The following is a 21,948-nucleotide window of genomic DNA, read 5'->3' as shown; positions in this document are numbered from 1 at the left end:
TATTTATCTAACGTCTTGCAAACTAGCATTTTATTGCAAAAACACATAATTGATGTATGAACAATGCATTATTTTAGCAAAAAACTTCTCAGCCCCGATGTTCCCGGTGACTTGATCATACGATTTTGATATTCCTGCGGACGTGCACAAAAAATCATCCCTCCATGCCCCAACGATGCAAAGAGACTTGTTTTGTAGAAAGAAAAAAAGCTCTGTTTGTACTTATCAGTATATTCACTGATTCAGTACCCATTCGCCAAATGAGCCGCCGACACACTCTTAATCACTCTGAAGTGGGGTCTCCCTCGGTGTGTGGAAAAAGATCCGATCAAAGCCACTTTTACCAACTAATGTTTTTCATACTGAAATTATTTCCAGAGGCTTGATACTTACTCAGCAGCAGCACCAAACCCTATGTAATGTTTTGTTTTGTTTTATTTAACCCAAACAATATTCTTACGTTTTAGCACTCAGGGACGATGCTTCCTAAAATGTATTTCCACGTGATGGCACTAAATTAGACAAGGTAGCCAGGGAGTCATTGATATTTTCATAGATCATTTATTGTCAAGAGAAAAAAAAACATTCAGAAATGCAAATCAGATTCCTCAAACAGTAATTAATGCGTTCACTTCAACTTTTTTCAGATCGCCAACATCAAAGATCATATATTCATATTCATGAGGAGCAACGTTGAAAAAGGAACATGAAATGCAGATGAGGTTTCCCAAGATACTTTTTTGTTAGCTCGCTTGTTTTTTTTTGTTTTTTTCACATCGAGTTGCTCTTTTCAATTTCTCATGATCAACATAAGGCCCAAAATAGAAAAATACGGACTTCAAACAAACACGTGTATGTATACCTAACAAAATAGCCCTTTTATTCTATTTTATGGCATTCTATAAAAAGCCCATCCAAAATGCACCAAAAAATGATGTCACTTTGGCAGAAAATAGTGCTCATTTTTCTCATGTTATTATATTTTTATACCTAAACTAGAAGCCTTAAGTTCAGCAAAATTAGATGACATGCCTAATAATAGTTCATTATAATTTTTCTGATTGTTTTTTTTTTTACCTTTTACGTTTAGCTAGAAAAATATGTGCCAGAAAATTTGTTAATTTCAACCATTTAATCAGTATTTTTGTTACTTTTCTATTAATTGTTTCCTAAAAAAAAATGAGAAAATGTACTAAAATATATGTAACGGAAAGAGTAAAATGACCATATTTGACCAAAAACAGTTAATTTTGCTTATTTTAAGTAGTAATATCCCTAATGTATTCATTCCATTTATTTCACTTATGTTACAAAAAAATATTGAAATTTGAACAAAAACATATCGTCCATTGGCCTTATTGGATACACTGCAAAACATAAAATCTTAAATCACTGGCAGAGAAATTGGTTATATTTGAATATAGTGTAGCTTACATTTTTTAACACAAATAGGAAAAAACACCCTTGCAATAAACAAAAATGTCTACCGATAGATCTTATTTTCATCATAATGATAAATTCAACAGAGATTAAAAAAATACTCAAAATGAAGACATTTACCAGAAGAATTTACAGTATTTTTTTGCAGTATAATTTTACCCGTTTAAGTAAGTCATATTTGTTTTTTTTGGCTTTGCAGTACATTCAACATTTTTCTCTAGATTTTGCTTTTGGAGTATTTCAGGTTGGGAGCTAAAAACCGTAAACTTAATTGTATTCAAAAAAGAAAAATACTGAAGAAATAAGCACTTGCTACATCTGAACAGTTTGCTCAACATATTCATTATTTGTATCGTGGAAAACAAAATAAGAAATGCGTTTTTTTATAATGATCTGTCAATAGAGCAAAAATCTTATTTAATAATGGTTTATTTTCTTATATGTATTTAAAGAAGCATTATCACAACTTTTAATCACATTGTTATAATACATTTTAGATTGGAGTTGAATTTTTTTTTTACTAGTACCACTTAAGTTAAAAAAAACGATAATTCAGAACTGCAGAAATGTTCTCATTGGACGATTGTCCAAATAAATAATAAACTAAGGTAGCAATCAGAAAAACTCCTTCAGATTTAACTAGTCAACAGCTACATTCTTGCCTTCGATATAAATCCCTTTAACCGGCATATAAATCTTTTACACGTCTCCATAATTTACGGCAAATAGTCACCTTCAAAAACTTTGCGTGGACTAAAAGAGAGTCGTCTCTAAATTCACTCATCTCCTATATGAAGGAGACGGAGACGCCATTGACTGTCTACCTTCCCTTTGAAGTGTGATGGAAAAAGGATGAATTTAACACAGTCATCAACGCTTTCAATTTGAAAGCCCTTCGTTTTCGATTGACGCCACTTCTGTTCAAGCACCCGGCAAATGGATTCATTCGCCGTTTTTTTTCTTTTCCCGAGCAGCGATTCAATCTCTTTTGGAAAACCTTGACATTTGACGTAAAAATTATAATTCATGGTAATTAATTTAAAGAGGAGCGCATTCTTCCCTTCCAGCTCGCCTCCCGTTAATAGGAAGAGAGATAAGAGGAGTCTTAGGAGTTGGTCAGACTTTCTTGGTGAAGTCCGTCCAGAGTGAGCTTATCTAAATCCTCTCGTCGGGGCTGAGCAGACGGGAAGCACAAGATGAAGGCTTACATTTGCCTGAAGAGAACTCCTTTAAATTCGGAAGTGGAAAAAAATCAAACGGGACTGGATGTTTTTTCTGGTCGGTTTTAGGAAACGCCCTCGCCGTCGATGTCCACCTCGTCCTCTTGTTCGGTTCTGACCAGGGTCACCGGTTTCCTGGACGCTGGAGGGCTGTCACAATGGAGACACAAAATTATTTTGTTGCGATATTGTCAGGAAGTTAGTAATTCTGCGCTAAGGAAGGGTGGGAGGATGCATCCAAATATGGATAGATAGATGTTTATTGAAAGTATTGTTAGATACATTAATCAAAACATGACACAAAACTACCGTATTTTCCGCACTATAAGGCGCACCGGGTTATAGGGCGCACCCCGAAAAAAATCGTTTTTGGTCCTATTTTTGACATACATAAGACGCACCGGATTATAAGGCGCTACAATGGGAACGTCGACAAAACAGTCAGATAGTTCAGTCGAACTTATTACCCCCTTAACATTCCCAAAGCTTGCAAAGACGCGAATACGTGTCGAGAACACATGCGGATGCGGTGTCCATACGATGTCAATCAAATGCATCGTTCCATCATTCGGAAGGTTAAAGTCTTGGGATTCAAGAAATGCCACACATTCCTTAGTTTCTATTTTCTTTTTCGCTCGCAACTTTACTGTGCATATGACAATAAACACTTGGAATTGAGTTGAATTTAAAAATAGACACTCCATTCCATCCATTATCTGCACCGCTTATCACAGAAACATCGAGTTCAGTCTAAAACAAGATACAGGAACAATATAAAACCCGGAGTAGCTCACCGAAGTCGTTGTGTTCATAATAATGTGCAGCCAATGTCCTCTTATATCCGTGAGTGCAGTAAATCCAGGAGAATAAAATAATTACAAATACAGAATAGAAAAAAATGCTTTCTGTGTGCCGTCAGCCACGTGCTATACGCATTCATCTTTTTCGTCCAATTGCAGGCTTTGTTTTGGCGTTCAAGCCAATGCCAGCCTGTAAATGATAAAAAGGATCCGCCTCTTGACCTCCGAATAACTTTAGCCAATAGTGATCGATTCAAATGATGATTGACACATTCGTTAGCCAATGAAACGCCGGTAAATAATTCCCAGCATACACCGCATACTACTTGGCGTTCAGGGGAAAATCTAGTCGGCGGCTGCAAGTTAGTTGGAAAACTTAATGTTGATCCATAAATAAGGCGCACTGTATTATAAGGCGCATGGTCAGCTTTTGAAAAAAATAAAGGCTTTTAGGTGCGCCTTATAGTGCGGAAAATACGGTAATGCTGAGAGTGAGCATGGCCAAATTTGGTCACCTTACGCCCCCTCCCCTAAGAAAATTTGAAAAAACTATCTCTGCCAACCTTCGCTTAAAAGTTTGCACCAAATTTGCACTCAGGCAAAAAATTCCAAATTATTCGCATCCTGAAAGAAATAAAGTTTCCATGCAAGTTGCTGGTAGGTCTAGGCACCCGTAACTTATATCTGTGACCATGTAAACCATCAACACAACAGAACTCCAAAAATTGATCAAAGGGCTCACTGATCATGCCATGTCGTACTTTGAACACAAAAATTAAATCAAATCGAATTCTGCGGAGCTCCAAAAAGTCCAAGTTCAGTCTTTATAGTCTTTCCGGATATGACAAGTTGTGCATCCCAGGTATCCGCTTCGTATACATACATTGAACTCCTTCCAGTAGGTTGATGTCTTTGAGTAAGTAAGGGTTCCACACAACGCTATTACATTCTAACCCGGGTCTAACATAAACGCAAAACATTCGAACTAAGAATATTATTATTATTATAGGGATATTATTGGCACTGTGTCAGTACTTTGATTGGATCAATACCATTGCCTTAAAATCAATACTTTCTTCCCATTTAATCTATCACTATGATAATTTTGTGAGAGGCTTGTAAGGTCATTCATACATAATAACACAATTAAATGGAATTTGAAAGTTAACACTTTTATTAAGTTTAAATTTTAGTAGAGACTCAAAATAAGAGGAGGAAACATCAATTGATTTATAACTGGCAAAGGCGCACAGGGAGAGAAGCCTTCAAATAAGAAATCCCATTTGCATTATAAGTAACAAAAAGCAAATCAGCCCAAAAGGGTGTGGTTATCAAAGAACAGCAACATGATTGGCTGTTAATGGACACGGTGAAATATTCAAAACAACAAACTACAATGTGCAATAATAGTCAATACAAGGAACAGGCATCCTATGAAATCTCCTTTGCAAATGTCTACTATTAAAAACAGATTGAAAATATCAACTTTATTTGCACTAGTGACTTACTACTAGGTATTTTAGTTGACTTGTTGACATTGTTATGCAGTATTTGTATTATATGACTGATGTTTTTTGGTTTCACTCTTGACTTTTGTTCTGAAATAGTAGTTGTAGTACAAGTATTGTATTTTTGTAGTGTCGATAAGGGTTCTCTGTTTTTAGTATTGGACGCCAGCAAAGGAGATTGCATTATTGTTTTGTTTTTTACCATTCTACCTCACTTTAATTTTAACTATCATGCATCATTGTCACAATTGACTAGTAATGTTGTCAAGTCAAGTTTATTTGTATAGCCCTTAATCACAAAGAGTCTCAAAGGGCTGCACAGGCCACAGATTTTTGCAAACCACAGAGTATTATTACACCATCCCCTGATCTAAAACCTACATGAGGGAAAGGAAAATGTTGCTGTTCTTTGCTATTGAGACACTTCATTCTGTAAACTAATAGATTTCATACAAAGAAACTGCTAAGTGTTGGGTCTTTTAGAACAGGTTGAAATTTCTTATCTGAGGTTTGGGGTCTCTCCTATGTTCTTTTTGCAGATTCAAAACCAATTTACAAATTCTATCCTTGTTTTGAGTGTCTACTAATCTTTAAACGTATTAGCTTTCAAACTGAATTGATCTCTTTCTCAAACAAAATTTATGTAAATGTCATCGCTGACATTTACTTGACAGAAATTGCTGCTGTTCCTCTATTAATACAGTAACAGTCCACTTCTGTTCTCCTTGTAAGTTGAAAATTCATTTATTTTTAGTGTCTACTCATACTATAATTCATTTGGTACTTATGCGATGCGCTTAAAGTTTCAGGTCAAGGTAATCGACCTACAGCTAAGTCCTTGGCAGTTAATTTTCCCTTTCCGGACTGGGCCTCGGCACAGTCTCTGAGAGCGGATAGTTTATGCAGTACCAACAGGAGAGAAGACATTACTGGATTTTTATTACTTGCAAGGAGAACAGGTGGGAACTGTACAAGAAACCTGAATTACCAAATACTGAAGCTATTCTAAAATGTCTTTACATTGGATGGTTTATACTATGTGTACATGCTCAATCTTCCAAATATAGTGCAATGGGAGGTATTCTAGCTGTCCTGTTGACATTCTTATATTTGTATTTTAGTCATCCTGCCGCTTTTATTTTTTTTGACTCTATCGACTTTTGTTCTGGAACAATTGCTGTCGTAGAATCATTATTTTTTTTAAAGTTAAAGTTTGAATTGTAGTTATTTAAGAAAAATGAAAGATTGATATTGCCTAAAATCGTTGTGTTTATTATCATAGTACCGTATTTTACGCACTATAAGGCGCACCTAAAAGCCTTTATTTTTTTCAAAAGCTGAACATGCGCCTTATAATACAGTGCGCCTTATATATGGATCAATATTAAGTGGCAAAGTCTTGCAACTAAGGCAAGCAGCCGCCGACTAGATTGTCCCCCGAAGGCGAAGTCGTCCGCGGTGTATGCTGGGATTTATATACCGGTGTTTCATTGGCTGACCAATGTGTCAATCATCATTTGAATCAGTCACTATTGGCTAAAGTTATTCGGAGGTAAAGGGGGCGGATCCTTTTAATCATTTACAGGCTCGCATAGGCCAAAGGGGCGAAACAAAGCCTGCAATTGGCGGAAAAAGATGAATGTGAATCACACGTTCGGTTGCACTACGGCATAGAGAAAACATTTTTTACTATTCTGTATTTGTAAATATTTTACTCTCCTGGATTTACTACACTCACGGTTGTAAGAAGACCATGGTTACGTATCATTATTGAACGTGATGGCTGCAAGAGAACTTAGGTGAGCTATGCGGCTTTATATTTTCCCGGTATCTTGTTTTAGAACGATCTTGATGTTTCTGTGATGAGTCTATTTTTAAACTAAATTCAATTCAAAGTGTTTATTGTCATATGCACAGTAAAGAACCCCGTTTCCCTGCACAATAAAATTCTTACTTTGCTGTCCACACAGTTGCCAGCAAAAAATAAAATGGAAACTAAGAAATGTTTGGCATTTCTTGAATTCCAAGACTTTAACCTTCCGAATGATATTTGGAACGATGCATTGGAGTGATTGGTGACATCGTACAGACGCTGTTTCCGTACATGTCTGAGACACGTATTTGCTTCTTTGCAAGCTTTCGGAAAATTAAGGGGGTAATAAGTTTGACTGAACTATCTGACTGTTTTGTCGACGTTCCCATTGTAGCGCCTTATAATACGGTGCGCCTTATGTATGGAAAATATAGGACCCAAAACTATTTTTGGGGGGTGCGCCCTATAACCCGGTGCGCCTTATAGGGCAGAAAATATGGTAATAAACTAAAACAAGAAATAGGAGGGATACAATTATTCAATTATTGTGACATTTCCAAACAGAAAGTATATGTATCGCATCAATATCAGCTGATACTATCCTGCTATTACTCGATAACATATGTATACCAACATTTCCAGTATTGCTCCCCTCACTGTTAAGGATCCCCTGTCTTAAAGCACAAGGCAAATACAGAGCGAATATGTGCAATGTGCAATTATAATATTTCATTGAATGTCCTGTGAAAGTAGTTGATGTTACTAAGCAACCTCACAAAATGTCAAGTTGAAGGACGGAGGCATTCAATACGGCGTTCTAATAAAGCTATTCAAAGACGAGCAAACAATCAGGTGGGAAAAAAAATGAAAAGAATAAGTCAGAAATATATTTCAGACACCAACCAAGATAGCAGGGTACAGAAAGGTAAGGATGCCAATTGGAATGTGGGGTTGATCTATACCACAGGTGTCAAAGAGGCAGCCCGCGGGCCAGGTCAGGCCCGATAAGGGATTTAATCCGGCCCGCGAGACAACACTCAGAAAAGCGCAAGAGAAAAATAAGCTGCAGGTGGAAATATGTCAACTTGAGGTTGCCAAAGCCAGGTGCCTCCAACAATGACACTTTACTTGTATTTCTTTCTCTCTCTCTCTTTCTTTCTTTTCCACCCCTTTTCTCCCACTCTCTGTCTCTGTCTCTTTCATTCTCTGTCTCTCTCTTTTTCTCTTCCTTTGTTGCTCTTTCTCTCTTTCTCTGTCTTTTAACCTTTTTTTTGATGCAACTTCTTTTCCTTTTCTCTCTTTTCTCTTTCTATCTTCCTACCCTTGGCGCTTTCTTTTCTCTCCTTCTGTCTTTCTATTTCTCTTTGGATTTCTTTCTTCCTCTCCCTTTCTTTTACCCCTCTCTCACGACTTTTTATCTTTTGTTTCTCACACTCTCTCCAACTCTCTCTTTTCCTTTCTTTGTCCCGCCCTCTCTCCATTTCCCTCCCTCTTTCTCTTATTTCTTTATCTCTCTTTTTCTTTCTCTTTAATCTACTAGTCCGGCCCCCGACAGAATGTTTGTTCTATCGTGTGGCCCCCGAGTTAAAATGAGTTTGACACCCCTTGATCTATACAGTAATGAATTTTTGAGGTGGTCTAGAACGTTTGATTATGTGATATTTAAAAAAAAAAAAAGGCCCATTTTATTTTCTCCTTGATATTTTTTAACCTTTTTTTTACATGTTCATACATTTAAGAGACAATATATTGATTCATACTTACAATTAATATGAGAGGTTAATTTATTGTGAATTATTTAGTCTGCCTTAAACAATCATAATTGACAGTTAATTCATTTTTTTTTAAAAGCAAACCAATTTTTGTATATAAGAATTATGAGAGTTATCAAAGTATAGTAAACGCTTAAACCTTTATTTTTTCACACTGTCTCGATTTTTTTTAACCCCATTAATCAAATTCGTTGCATGATATTGCATTTATTTTCTTATTTCAAAAATATATTTTCACACTTACTGGTTTTAGATAAATCTATTGTTCTACAAAAATATACTTTATCAAAATGATCTCCTGTCCACTAGATAGAATTTTCATTATTTATTGTTTATTAAACTTTTCTTACTTAAAAAAAACATTTTCGATAAAAAATGCACTTAAAATGGGCTAACTTAAGCATTTTATTTTTGCGGTATATAGATATAGAGATATAGATAGAGATACATAGAGATATATATCTAGATATTTAGATAGAAATATCTAGATGGATACATATATAGAGAGATATCAAGATAGAGATATATATATATATATATATATATATATAGATAGATATTTGGATAGAGATAGAGAGAGATACATTGTTCTCGTTTGCTCGTGTCCCTGCGTCCTGGACGCATCATTTTTGCTGGGTAGGCCTAGTGTCAAATCAACGAGCATCCCTGGGACGCAACTCTTTCGACACAAAATTGTCATTATTACCCGATTACATTTATTTTTAAACAAAGATTTACCGCACTCCAAACTTTTCGTCAGGCAGATCCGGCAGATGTCGTTTTGGTCTCGCGGTTCGAGTTTTCGTCTGCACGCCTATCTCGAGTTGTGTGGTGAAAAGTCCGTCTCTTTTTAGTGAACTGGATTTTTTGGCTCAACTCATTCAAGAGAGCCGGCTCTCAAACGGCTCACTTGCTTTGATGCATTATATTACGAATTATTATGTTGCATAAAGAAGTTAAGAAAAAAGTATAAAAGAAGAAAAACGGGAAAAAAAAGACAGGTTTGTAGTTATCCCTTTAATCGGTATATTATCAACAATAATTTGATGCAGAAAATGAATCAATAATTTGATGGTTAAAACTGAATGAATATACAGATTTTTATTATATATTTGTCACCGATTTACAATTTCAACCTCGATAACACTAAATTTTGGGGACCCATAGATCTCTGTTGGGACCCATAGATTTTTGAGCATGCGAGTCCCCGGGACTCATCACTTTTCAGAGGTAAAATGAACACTGGAGATAGAGAGGGATGGAGAGAGATAGAGGGGGATAGAGAGGGATAAAGAGGGATAGAGAGAGATAGAAAGAGATAGAGATAGAGAGAAATATATATATATATATATAATCTATAACTGGGCACATCTACAAGCCCTACCTATAAGGCATTCATTGGACAGAAGGAAAATAAAAACAATTGCAGTAAATTTAAAAAAAATCATCTGTGACAAAGGTTTACTTCCTTAGGGTGAACCATGTTTTGCCCATTGCATTAGGGAAATAGAGTCCAAGTTATATGTCTACGTTCTCCTACTCCATGAATAATTCCAAACGATGATGTCACGCAGATTTATGAGTTTCTCTCAGCTCCACTGAGACCTTCCAAAAGTGCAAGGAGAAATATTAAGATCGGATGATAGAAATGAGATTTCCCACAAAACAAAAGCCGAGACCCCAAGGTGTTGATTGCGTTTGTGGCGCACAACAAACGAGAGTTCCGCATCGGGCCGTGCACGTGCGTGGGTGGCGTGACTGGAGATCTTCGAGCTGTTTTGTCTCGTAATTTGCTTCTCTTGTCACACCAGAGAAGTAAACCGGAGCGCTTTTTTGCTTTGCAAATGGTTTCGGCTCACGAGCCGTCACCATTCGAGTGATTAAAACGCGACCGAATAGCCCAGTACAAAACGTTTATAACATTTGTTTGGTGAATGGTTACAAAAAACATAATTTATTCAAATCTTTTGGGTGCAAAACAAAAGCGTTATTACCCCAATAGCAGAAGATTTGGCGGATATTTCCTTGATTTAAGGTACAGTGGAACCTCGGTTTTCGAACGCCTCTCAGTTCGAACAAATCCGAGTCCGACCAAAAATTTCGAGAAATTCTTGCTTCGCTGTTCGGTCAAGAAATCGGGGTTCGAACGCCGGGGTGGATGTTTCACATCGCATTTTTTTTACTCCTTTTAATTTTCTCAGGTGCAATTGCACCTCCAATACACTAGGGGGCGTCCGAGATGAAACAAATGTGTAGGAAATGGGCCGAGTTACAGAATTTCACCACACCGATGAAGCTGCAGCCACCAGAGTCATCGTGACTTTAATGACACTGTCATGAACCACTTCCGAAAAGTGCTAAAAAGAAGGCAGAAGCAAGTGTCATTGGATAGATATTTTAAGAGAAAAGAACATCCTGTAGCCAGTCATCCGTAGCAAAGAGATTTAAACGTGTGAGCACCCCTCAGACAGAAGAACTCCCCCAAGTTTTTATGGAAGGGGACTCTCCTTCCAAACAATCATTTTCCTTCCTCCTCCATCCCTCTCACCGTCCATCTGCGCCTTCTGCTGACCACCACAAAGGAAAAAAATCCTATTCATAATTCTTTTCTTTATCCTTTTTTTATTTTTACACGTTCACGTTAGCGTAATCTTTCGTACGGAAGACTACGCTAACGCGAACGTACGATTAGCCTGGTTTATATTTATGTTATTTGTGTCTTAAAGGTAAACAAAGGTAAACATTCAGGGTGTTGGAACGGATTAAAACGATTTACATTATTTTTAATGGGAAAAATGATTTCTGTGTTCGAACAAATCGCTTTTCGAAAAGGGTTCTGGAACGGATTATGGTCGAAAACCGAGGTTCCACTGTTTATTTTTTCTAGATTTTTTTTTTTCATTCCGAAGAAAACCTGAGTCATCGAGCAGAGAGTAGATAATAGGTCTCATTTTAAGAAATGTTTTTGAAAAATACATAGCAATGTCAAAATTCTTCACTACTTGAAAAAGGCAATCTAAGTATAACATTTTAAGAAATTACCTTTCTTATCACTTAAATGAGGCAATTTTTGCTTATTTGTAAGTATAATAAATAAACCGTAAGAGTATTCCTAAAATGTATTCTAAAAAAATTACTAGAGTTTACATTTCGGGAAAAAATTAGTTTTCTTAAAAATAGGAAAAATGGGTTAATATTGCAGATGCTAGATAATGGGGTTAATTTTACAAAGAATTAATTAAAAAAATTGCAATTTTAGAAATTCTCATTCGTTAAATGAGGCATTCTTTCTTATTTTCATATTTACCATTTTTAAGAAATGATTTTGAAAAAAAATGCCATTTCATAATTTCTCATCAATTAAATGAGGACATTTTGCTTATTTCGAAGTATAACATTTCCTCTAGAAAAAAATACTAGAGAAGTTAAAATACACTTAATAAAATAAACTACATTTCCCCCCAATGGAAAGAGCAAAGTATCAATAGACCAAGTGAGGAGCAATTGTGCAAGCAGAGTCAAGTTAAAATGAAAATATGAGAAGTTATTCGAGTTTCCTCCACAAGTATGAGAACGTTTTTGAATCAATTTAAAGTTTTTGAATCAAGACGCAGAAGAACCTCTGGTGAATAGAAAATAATCCATCCAGAAGGAGCTTCAGGATACTGACTGGGAAAGTCAAATACCAGTCTTTAACCCAACAGATAAAAAAAACCCAAAATTAGTCTTATAATGTCTAATAAAACTATTTTGACTGAAGATTCCAACAAATTCCAAAACCAAAATCCAAAACCTTTACGCTTCCAGTTCTTTGGAGGAGACTTGATAGGAACACACGTTTCAGCAGTTAGTGAGTTAGTGTTGTGGAGTTAGGTCAAGTTTCACACTCCAAGGCAAGCATCACCTTCCTTTGTTGCCATCAGTCACTGTCTGGTCTGTACAGGTACTTCATCATAAGGTTGTCCATCTTCTTCTGTTTCCTCTTGCTCTCTTTCTTCGTGGGTGCCCTACCACCTGAATTTCCCTTTTCGTCGTCCGACGGCTGTTTGGGACTCTTTTTCACACTGTTGGAGCTGCGGTACGAGACCGTGGAGTCCGACGAGGAGGATTCAGAGGAGTCCGAAGAATCTGATGACTCGCTTTCCCTTTTCCTAGATCTTTTCTTGGACTTCTTGCCCTTCTTTCGCCTGGACCTTGTCCTGCTGTGACGATCGTCCGAAGAGTCATCCGACGAGGAGCTTTTGACCTTTTTGTCTTTGCGACTGACGTAGTCTAGAACGGAGCCGGATGCAGAGCGTGACAAGTTGGATTTACTGCCCCCAAGTCCCTCGTGATCTTCAGTCTTCCGTACCGTCTTTTCATCTGCTTCCTCGTCACTGGACTCCTCCAGCTTACTTCGTTTAAACTTAATGGGTTTGAAGCTGAGAACTTCATTAATGGCCGCTTCCAAGTCGGGGTCCAAGTAATTCCGGTGCGTGACGGGCTTGATGTCGGACGTATCTGGCAGGTTTCCGTCGGATGAGCGAGGTTGAGCTGGGGTAGAGAAACTACGGGCTGAGCGAGAACTGTATGGGGAAGCCTGCCGTTCGGTAAAAGCAAGACTACGCCTGTCGTCGTCCTCATCGTCGAGTCGCACACCGAACTCGCTAAGTCCGCAACTCCGGGCGACGGACAGGCGGGAACTGCTGCGTCCATCGTCTTTCCAGGAGCTGCTCCGGTGCAACGATCGCGGGCTGGAGCGGCTCACGCTGCTGATGGTGGACTTGATGTCATCGTCGTCATCTAGCATCAACCTTCTGGTGGAGACCCTGCTAGGAGCCATCGATGAGATGGTAGAGTCTTTATCCAACTCGGGGCTGCTTCGCGTGGTCCAGCGTGACTCCAACCCTTTCCTCGCTTTGCTGCTGGCCTCGGAATAGGCCATGGAAATGACAGAGCCTTTATCGTCCAAATCTTCCTGCGACTGGTTCTTCTGGAGGTCCCCAGGTTTGACCCTGGCTTTGCGAATCGAGGTGTGGTCAGGGCCGTCTGGCTGCTCTTTGAGGGTACTAAACAAAGAGCTCTCGTCGCCCTTCCCTCCGATGGAGTCTTTGAGGTTGGAACGCTTCCGGTAACTCAAGGAACTCATGACGGACATCGACCTGCTTTGTTCTACATCTTTGCCATCTGGACTACCGTCACTTGTTTTGTCCTTACCCTCTTTCCCGTCTTTGGCATCGGCATTTGCTGCATATCTACAGGGTAGCACATAGGAATAACTGAAAAGAATTTCTGTCCAGGCAAAGACGTTAACATAATGAGGAGCATATTGTTGTGAGAGTGTCCTGATGCTAATCTGCGCCGGCGGATTGGACCGATAATTTGTCGCATTCTTTTTGTCCTTCAGAGGTTGACGGCACACGAGCGCCATGGCCCTCTAGTTATTGCCGCTTGTGTACACTATTGCGGGGAGTCAACAAGTGAGAAGATCTATGGAAGCAGAGGCATCATTTAGCAGAAGCGCCAACTGGCCACAGGCCACTTCAATAAATTTGACAGCAGCCACTTCGCCGTTCCGCCTGCTGTCATTAGACAGATTACTGGAAAGGAGAGTAATGGCACCTAATCTTATAAATTACCCATCCTTTTTCCTTGCCTCGGGTAACGTTGGGTCTTTTAAAGACTCGAGGTAGTTATCTCCCGAAGAATGTATGTTTTGCCATACTTGGTTAATCTCTATGTCAACAAGGAGGACTGGAAGGAATTTATTTGTGGTGTGGCTTAGCTATTGTTCTGAGGTCATCATAGTCATACAGAGAATAGGCGGAATATGCTAAGTTAAGGTCCGTGGTAGACTGTCATAACCCATCCTCCATTGTTCTGCAACGCTCCATTGCTCTCTTTAGTTCTCCACTTATACATTGGCCTTAGGTTGGTTCAGAATTTCTCTGGAGTCCATTTCTTTTTCAAAACATGATAAGCTTTAACGGCTTTCTATTTATGGATATGATGTTACTTTGTGGTGGGCATTTATTTAAGCAAGAGTTGAGTGAAAAAATTGACAGCCAGGACCCAAAAATGATGGATACAGTTTCGAGTCGATAACTAATGATTAAGGAAATGAGTTGTGTGTATTTCCCTTTTGTATTTCTATGCATGAACATGTTTATATCGTATTTGCTATTATTAGACCCATTTAGATATTGTGCCCCTATTTGGGCACGATTTGTTTCAATATGCATTCAAAAACTCAAAATAAAAATTATTTTGGGCATGAAAAATATTAATATCTTGATAAATACAATTCATGATAAAAACATTGTGAAATTTTTAGTTTTCTGCATAGGAGGTAGGGAGACTGTCTCAATTATTCATAGTTTTATTAATTTTTTTGAAATTCAATATCCTAAATTATTAGTAATCCATTATTTAACTGTTGGCAAGTGATAAAGGCCTTAACTTACATACCTAGTATGCAATCATGGCTGGACTGAGGTTGTTTCCATACAATATCCTTTCAAAATCCAGTCCTTTTTTCTTAATGTTTCAAATGAATAGATCAGACATTGGGAGGTCTATTATAGCGAGGGGAATTAGTAAAAAGTAAGCCACTCTCACTCGGAAATATGTTTTAATTAATGATTTGCTAAGTAGCGATTGTGTCAACTCATTATTTAGTATCAATACAAATTAATAGGTGATTTCAGAACCTATGACTAAGTGCTACTCTTGATTTCAAAATGTAAAACAGTTTTTGGCCTTTTGCTTGAAAACCAGTTCTTGTCTGCAATGGCATTTTTGGATTAGGCTAAGGAATTTGCCGCTAATAGTGTAACCAAAACGACAACAGTTTTTTATTTGTAGTTGGTTGGCTGTTGGGATTCCTTCACCACTGACGCCGCAGGGGCACCATTTTCTGTGGTGTGTCCTGGGCAAGTACAGCCTAGTGGTGCCCATCCCTCTCCAGGCCAACAACCTTTTGCTCAGCCTAACGGATTAAAAAGGTTGTATTTGGCCCGTGATCTGTACTTTACCCGACCAGACTCTGCTGATCACTGTAAAACGGCAGATTTTCGACAACTGGGTTCTACCAAGAAATAATGAATTACATAAAATTGGGTAATTCCCAGCGTCACACCGGTTGAGAGACAAGTTGCTGAGAGCACGACAAAGGTTCTTGAGCAACCAAGGGCACTGCTCAATATCGCTCTTATCGGTTCTCCATCGCAAAGATCCGTGTGGTTATCTGCCATGAGGTAAGAGGATGAGAGAAGGACGAAGCACTAACCTGGCGCTCTTCAGACTCCCCTCATCCGACTGGGGCTTGGACGCGGCTTTGTTCTTGGAGAGCCAGGATTTAACCCCGTCTACACGGTCCTCCACTTCGGAATCAGAGTCTGTCTCCTGCCCTCTGTGAGAACAAAGAGGCCTCAATTTCACCTACCGTAAATTCCGGACTATAAGCCGCTACTTTTTTCCCAAACTTTCAACCCTGCGGCTCATTCAGTGATACGGCCAATTTATCTAATTTTTCTAACGGCCCCCAGCGGCGCTCGAGTACAAAAGGTAAGATTTAGACCGGTGGAATATATGCGCCGAGGAAGACTGCAACTTCTTGGCTTGTGCATTAATTAAATTAGCGTAAACATACCCTCATCATGCAAAATGCAAAAAGAAAGGCACATGACGCAGCTTTCAAGCTAAAAGCAATCGAGCAGTCCTGACGGTTTACCGTGATTTTTACAAGTACAGTATGTTTTTTTTACCAGACCCGTTTACTGTGTTGCGAGCGTGTTGCTTGCGTGTTTTAGAATAAAGGAACGTTTGAAGTCACTGAGGAAGACAACTTTTATGGCTTCAGTTCTAAGGAGGAAGATGAGGACGCTTTACCGTGATTTTTACAAGTACGGTATGTTTTTTTTTACCAGACCCGTTTACTGTGTTGCGAGCGTGTTGCTACCATTAACTGCCCTGTCACAGGCACCGTTTGGGATGAAAGATATATTATTATTATTAAAGCTTTGAAAACTCTCTCGGTGTACCGTCTTTCTTTGCAAATATGTGTAACCCATGTATTATATGTATTTGCAACTGTATATTTTTGTAATGTATTTATTTGTATTTATTTTAGACACTTATTCTGATGTTTTGCATGTGCAAATGAAAAAGGAGGGGCGGAACAAACGGGGGGTGACGGGAAGTGGGGTAAAGGTGAGGAACAGACAGACCTGTTTGTGGACGCGGCGGACAATAGTGGATATATATTTTTCCCACCCTTACCTTTGGAAATATACACTTTTTTTCCTTGGATTACTTTCAACGGGACCCCCACTCTGCAGGTCTGTATCAAACCTTAAGTACCGGTATCATTTTCCGTGATTTTTGGACTGTGTACTTTAATGAAGGACATTTAGTTTCAATCGCGGGACATAAAGTCGGGTTTGGGTTCGCATGCGGCTTATATACAGGTGCGACTTGTGTAAGTACAAAATCGTTTTTCCTTCTAAAATGTGGTGGGTGCGGCTTATAATCAGGTGCGCTCTATAGTCCAGAATTTACGGTACCTAGAAATGATTCTTACAAATATTTGCAACTAAGGCATTGCCTCCATTAACATGATGAATGGGGGAAAATATGTAAGGAGCCAACTCAAGTTGAGGAATTAATAATATCATACTCAAAAGGACAATCAATAAAGGGGGTTATCTCAAAATTGTAAAAAGCTCTGCGAATGGATCTCAGTTATGATGACATGTGGTAAAGGAAAAATGGGAACAAGAAGCTAATGTAGTGATAAAAGACGACGAATGGGAAAAAAAAACTTTGAAAGAGGGACACAAAATAACCAGCACTTCAAAATATAAAAATACCTCAAATCTATGTTGGCGTAACTGTAGGAGGGTCAGAGATTTCACGCATATTTTTGGTAATTGCCCTGTAATAATACTTTTCTGGAGAAGTATTCAGACAGAAGTAAAATTAATAATTGGTTGGGAGTCGCGGTTGGACCCAGTGACTTATGTATTATGAATTTTGCCGGAAAAATTATTGACTGGTCAACATAAGATGGCGGCGCGCGCGAGTGCAGCGGCTTCACGGGCTCCAGTTCGTCTTTTGTTTTTCAGTGTTCTTTTATCCCTCATATTTTCCCTTCGACTCCTTTCGCAACTACAATAACATCCACAACATCCCGAGGGATATACAGAGACCACCCGATCTCCCTGGGTGATCTGCCTGTCGACAACGACGGAGCAAAGGAAAAAGGCTGCCAGTCGGGCCTGGGCTAAGAAGGCGACCACACAGACCAGCGCTCCCAAGCATGTTCCTAACCAACGCCAGATCCATTGTCCACAAAATGAGTGAATTTGAGCTGCGGATCGCCACCAACAGCTTCGTCCGAAATTGGAGTATTTTTGTCATCACGGAGTCTTGGCTTCCCCGACGCAGTCCAACTAGCAGGATGCACGCTTCACCGGCATGAACGAGACGGAGGCTCCGGTAAAAACAGGGGTGGGGGACTATGCGCTACAATAACAGCCGAATCATTGACACACACTGCTCACTCGATATAGAGTTTCTAGCAGCATTGTGTAGACGCTTATATCTACCGAGAGAGCTAACTGTGGTCATTGTGCTTGCTGTTTACGTTCCACTGGATGCTAACGTTCCACCGGATACTAACGTTAGCATAGCGCTAAATCTCCTGCCGGCTGCTATCAATAAACAGCAGCTTGCACACCCCGACGGAGCTTTTATCGTCGCCGGCAACTTTAATCGGGCATGTTTAAGGACTGTACTTCCCAAATTCATTCAATACGTGGACTGAGCAATTAGGGAAAAAAACACTGGACCGTGTGTACAGTAAGATCAAACATCTAGTTGGATCCGCCCATCTCTGTCTGTCCCTCACCCCCTCATACACCCCCCCTCCAGAGGAAAACAAAGCCTATACAACAAGGACAGTACAACTTTGTTCCTTTATCTCTTTGTTTTCCTTATCCTCACTGTAAAATGTGGACCTGGAGTGCCACGTCCAATTTCGTTGTCACAATATATCCCATGTTGTAACAATGACAATAAAGGTATACTCTATTCTATTCTAAATATATACTAAAGGTTATGCTTCTGGTAGCAAAGAAAATGATCACAGTGTCCTGGCTGAAACCACAACCTCCTGACATAAAACCATGGAGAGACAAATTAAAGCAAATGTACATTATGGAAAAAAATCACTGCAAGACTTCAACTGAAACTAGATCAATTCGAAAAAAGAGCTTATCACACAATTTTATTTTATTTTATTAACATGTTTTGTTGTTGTTTCTTTTGTTATTCGTGGGCAGGGTTGGGTAGGGTTACTTTAACTGGATTACTTTCAATGACTTTTGGATTACTCCAATACCAAATATGCTAATAAAAGACAAAAGAAACTAAATATGAATAAAATGATGACTCACAACACGTGGTAAGCTTTCTTTCCTGGCTTTGATCTCTTTGATCTCCGGCAGAACTAACATAAAATGCGACAGAAACAAAATGAAAATAAATCCAAACAGCTTGCCAACATCATTTTTTCTGTTCCATGTATTCCGTTACTCCCCAAGCCTGCACAAAATTTAGTAATTTTATTCATATTTAGTTTCTTTTGCAACCAGCTCGGTGTCTTGGGGGTATGCGCCCGCCCCGAGACTGGGAGGTTGTGGTTCAAGCCTCGGCCGAGTCATACCTAAGACTTAAACATTGGTACCCATTGCCTCCCTGCTTGGCATTCAGCATGAGGGGTTGGAATTGGGGGGTTTGGTCACCTAATGACTCCCATCACCTCAGTTGGGTTGAGTGAGGGGGCTGGGAATCCCCTCCTCTAAATCAATCACCCAGAAAGAGTCAGAAATGACTCTGCCACCTCCCACTAGGGGGATATGGCTGTGGTATAAAGTTTCTTTTGTCTTTTATTAGCATATTTGGTATTGGAGTAATCCAAAAGTCATTGAAAGTAATCCAGTTAAAGCAACCCTACCCAACCCTGTTTATGGGTATGTCAATTGTATATATTTTTTGTTTGTGTTGCTGTTTGACGGAGGAATCAAACCTCTGTCCAAGTGTGTGTGAGAAATAAAAAGTTCTAAAAAAAAAATAGAAAATAATAAAAAAATTTAAAAAAAGCCGTGCTTTTGATTGGCAAACCACGCCATTTATGAAATGAAATGATCTGCATTTATATAGCGCTTTTCAAGTCAATGACTTCCCAATTTCAATGACGCTAACCTGCTTATTGGGGATATTAGGGGTTCAGTGTCTTACCCAAGGACACTTCGACATGCAACTCGGACGAGCCGGGATTCAAACTGGGATCCCTTGATCCCAAGACGAGCGCTCTACCTCCTGAGCTACTGTCGCCCCATATCCGTCAAGTCGAGTCGCCCCTTACTCTGCTTCGTGTCGGGATGTGAATCATACGGACAGGTTGGAATGATTTTCACAAGCCGACGATAAAACGACTTGTTGGGTGAATATTGATGCGGCGTAATCACATAAATTACACAATGCGACGGAATGAATGGTCACTTTGTAATAGGGGGTTAGGATGATGCATGGCGGCGAGGACAGCGGCATAAATCTCATGCTGTTAGTCAACGTAGTGTGGTTAAAGTGCGTGTATTATACCGGCAGAATACAGATGAAGCCCTTGGCTGGGTAATCAACTTGTTTGGATGCTAGCTTCTGATGCGTCTAATGGAACACAGCCAGCGGCAACAATTAAAAGCTCCAATGGCAGATAAATTGGTGTATTTGACGATTTTTTTTTTTACTTGTATCTCTAGTGAAATAGGAATATTTGGCACAGAGCTGGACAGCCTGACAACAGTAGCTGAGAGACGGGCACTGGAAAAGCTGCGGTCAATCATGGACAATTTATCGTATCCACTACACAGTATTATCTCCAGACAGAAGAGCAGCTTCAGCGACAGACTGCTGTCACAGTCTTGTACCACGGACAGACAGAGGAGGTCTTTTCTTCCTCATGCTATGAGGCTTTTTAACTCCACCCGGCGGAGTAAAGGCCCACATTAAACCACACCCCCCACATTGCATATTACCGTATTTTTATTGCAGTGTGTATTCTGTGTAGCACTATCTAGATACTCTATATAACACGCTACATTGGGTATCAACACGTCACATTGGCTATTTGATATTTATAAAGTATCCATCTATCTATATTTGTACCGAATATAAGTTATTTTTTCTCTTCTAGCTGATAATTTGGCTCATTGTTTTGGTATTTTAGAGGCTTGTATGTTTGGGTAGGTTGCTTTTTTATGAATATTGAGTGTAATCACACATTTTTACTGTCATGATAACCGATTTGAATCACCTGTTCCCGCTCATTTAGCGCTCTGATTGGCTCCCTGTCCCTATTTAAACCCAGTCCTGTCATCCTGTTGTCAGTCCATCTGCAAACCTCAGTTGATACAAGGCAAGCCTTTTTGACCCTGACTTCCGCCTGTCCCGTTTTGGTACCCGTTTTACCACCTGCCCGTTCCTTTCTCCCCGTATGTCTCCGGCTACGACCTGTTTTGATCCCAACCACGTCTGCTCTCACGTCCCTGCTTGCGACCCGTTTTGATCTCGACTACGTCTGCTCTCCTGTCCCGGCTTATGATCCGTTTCTGACCCCGACCACGTTTTTGCTCTCCTGTCCCGGCTATCAACCCGTTTTCCGTCCCCGACACCGCCAACGCCCGCTACGGAAGATCCACTTCCGTATTTGGATCACAATCTGATTGCGAGAGCGACTTGCTTCCCGCATCTAGTGAGCACCGGATTGTGGGCGCAGCCCTTCCTCTTTCTTTCAATAAAACTTACGTTACTCAATTAGGTCCTAAATCTCTTCTGGTCATGACATTTATTATCTTATCTTTTATTTGCAATGGGGAAAATAACAAAAACAATTGCCTGCTAAGTTGAACGATTTCGTCAATCAATACAAAAAAAATACAAAGAAAAACAAAGACAAAAAATACAATTAAAAACGGCAAAAGGGAAGCCCGGCCCAACCCAACTTAATGATTGACCTTTTAAGCCCGAACCGATAATTTCGTGCCAGTTTGACAAAAATCTTACCTCTCTTCCCCTTGTGCTAAAAAGTGTTTTTTGTTCTTGTACAAAAAAGAAAATACACCTAATTGTGTCTTCAGATTGGGGTAAATGGAGTCCAATCAAAGAAACTGATCTTCCGATTGTACATGAATTTATAAATTTATATACATACATATAAACAGGGTTGGGTAGGGTTACTTTAACTGGATTACTTTCAATTACTTTTGGATTACTCCAATACCAAATATGCTAATAAAAGACAAAAGAAACTAAATAGGAATAAAATGACTCAATTTTGTGCAGGCTTGGGGAGTA

The 21,948-nt window shown here is 39.2% G+C and overlaps 1 protein-coding gene across 2 annotated transcripts in view; it reads right to left on the bottom strand.

Annotated features, from left to right (window-relative positions):
* Nucleotides 1-541: 541 nt before the first annotated feature.
* LOC148349016 (unconventional myosin-XVIIIa-like) overlaps nucleotides 542-21,948 on the bottom strand; it is a 158,587-nt gene continuing 137,180 nt past the window's right edge. The window contains exons 41-43 of one of the 2 annotated variants that reach the window (XM_088320741.1): nucleotides 15,821-15,943; nucleotides 12,458-13,787; nucleotides 542-2,810 (exon numbers count right to left, since the gene is read on the bottom strand). In XM_088320741.1, coding sequence (XP_088176867.1) covers nucleotides 12,473-13,787; nucleotides 15,821-15,943 — 1,438 coding nt within the window. In that variant the 3' untranslated portion in view covers nucleotides 542-2,810; nucleotides 12,458-12,472. The remainder of the gene's footprint in view (nucleotides 2,811-12,457; nucleotides 13,788-15,820; nucleotides 15,944-21,948) is intronic. The other variant, XM_088320742.1, reaches the window with a different exon arrangement.

Source organism: Urocampus carinirostris, chromosome 17 (genome assembly GCF_059441175.1).
Source record: "Urocampus carinirostris isolate Australia breed hairy pipefish chromosome 17, RoL_Ucar_1.0, whole genome shotgun sequence".
In the NCBI taxonomy this organism is placed as follows: domain Eukaryota; kingdom Metazoa; phylum Chordata; class Actinopteri; order Syngnathiformes; family Syngnathidae; genus Urocampus; species Urocampus carinirostris.
The sequence above is the reverse complement of the archived record's forward strand: the minus strand, read 5'-3'. Positions and strand labels throughout refer to the sequence as shown.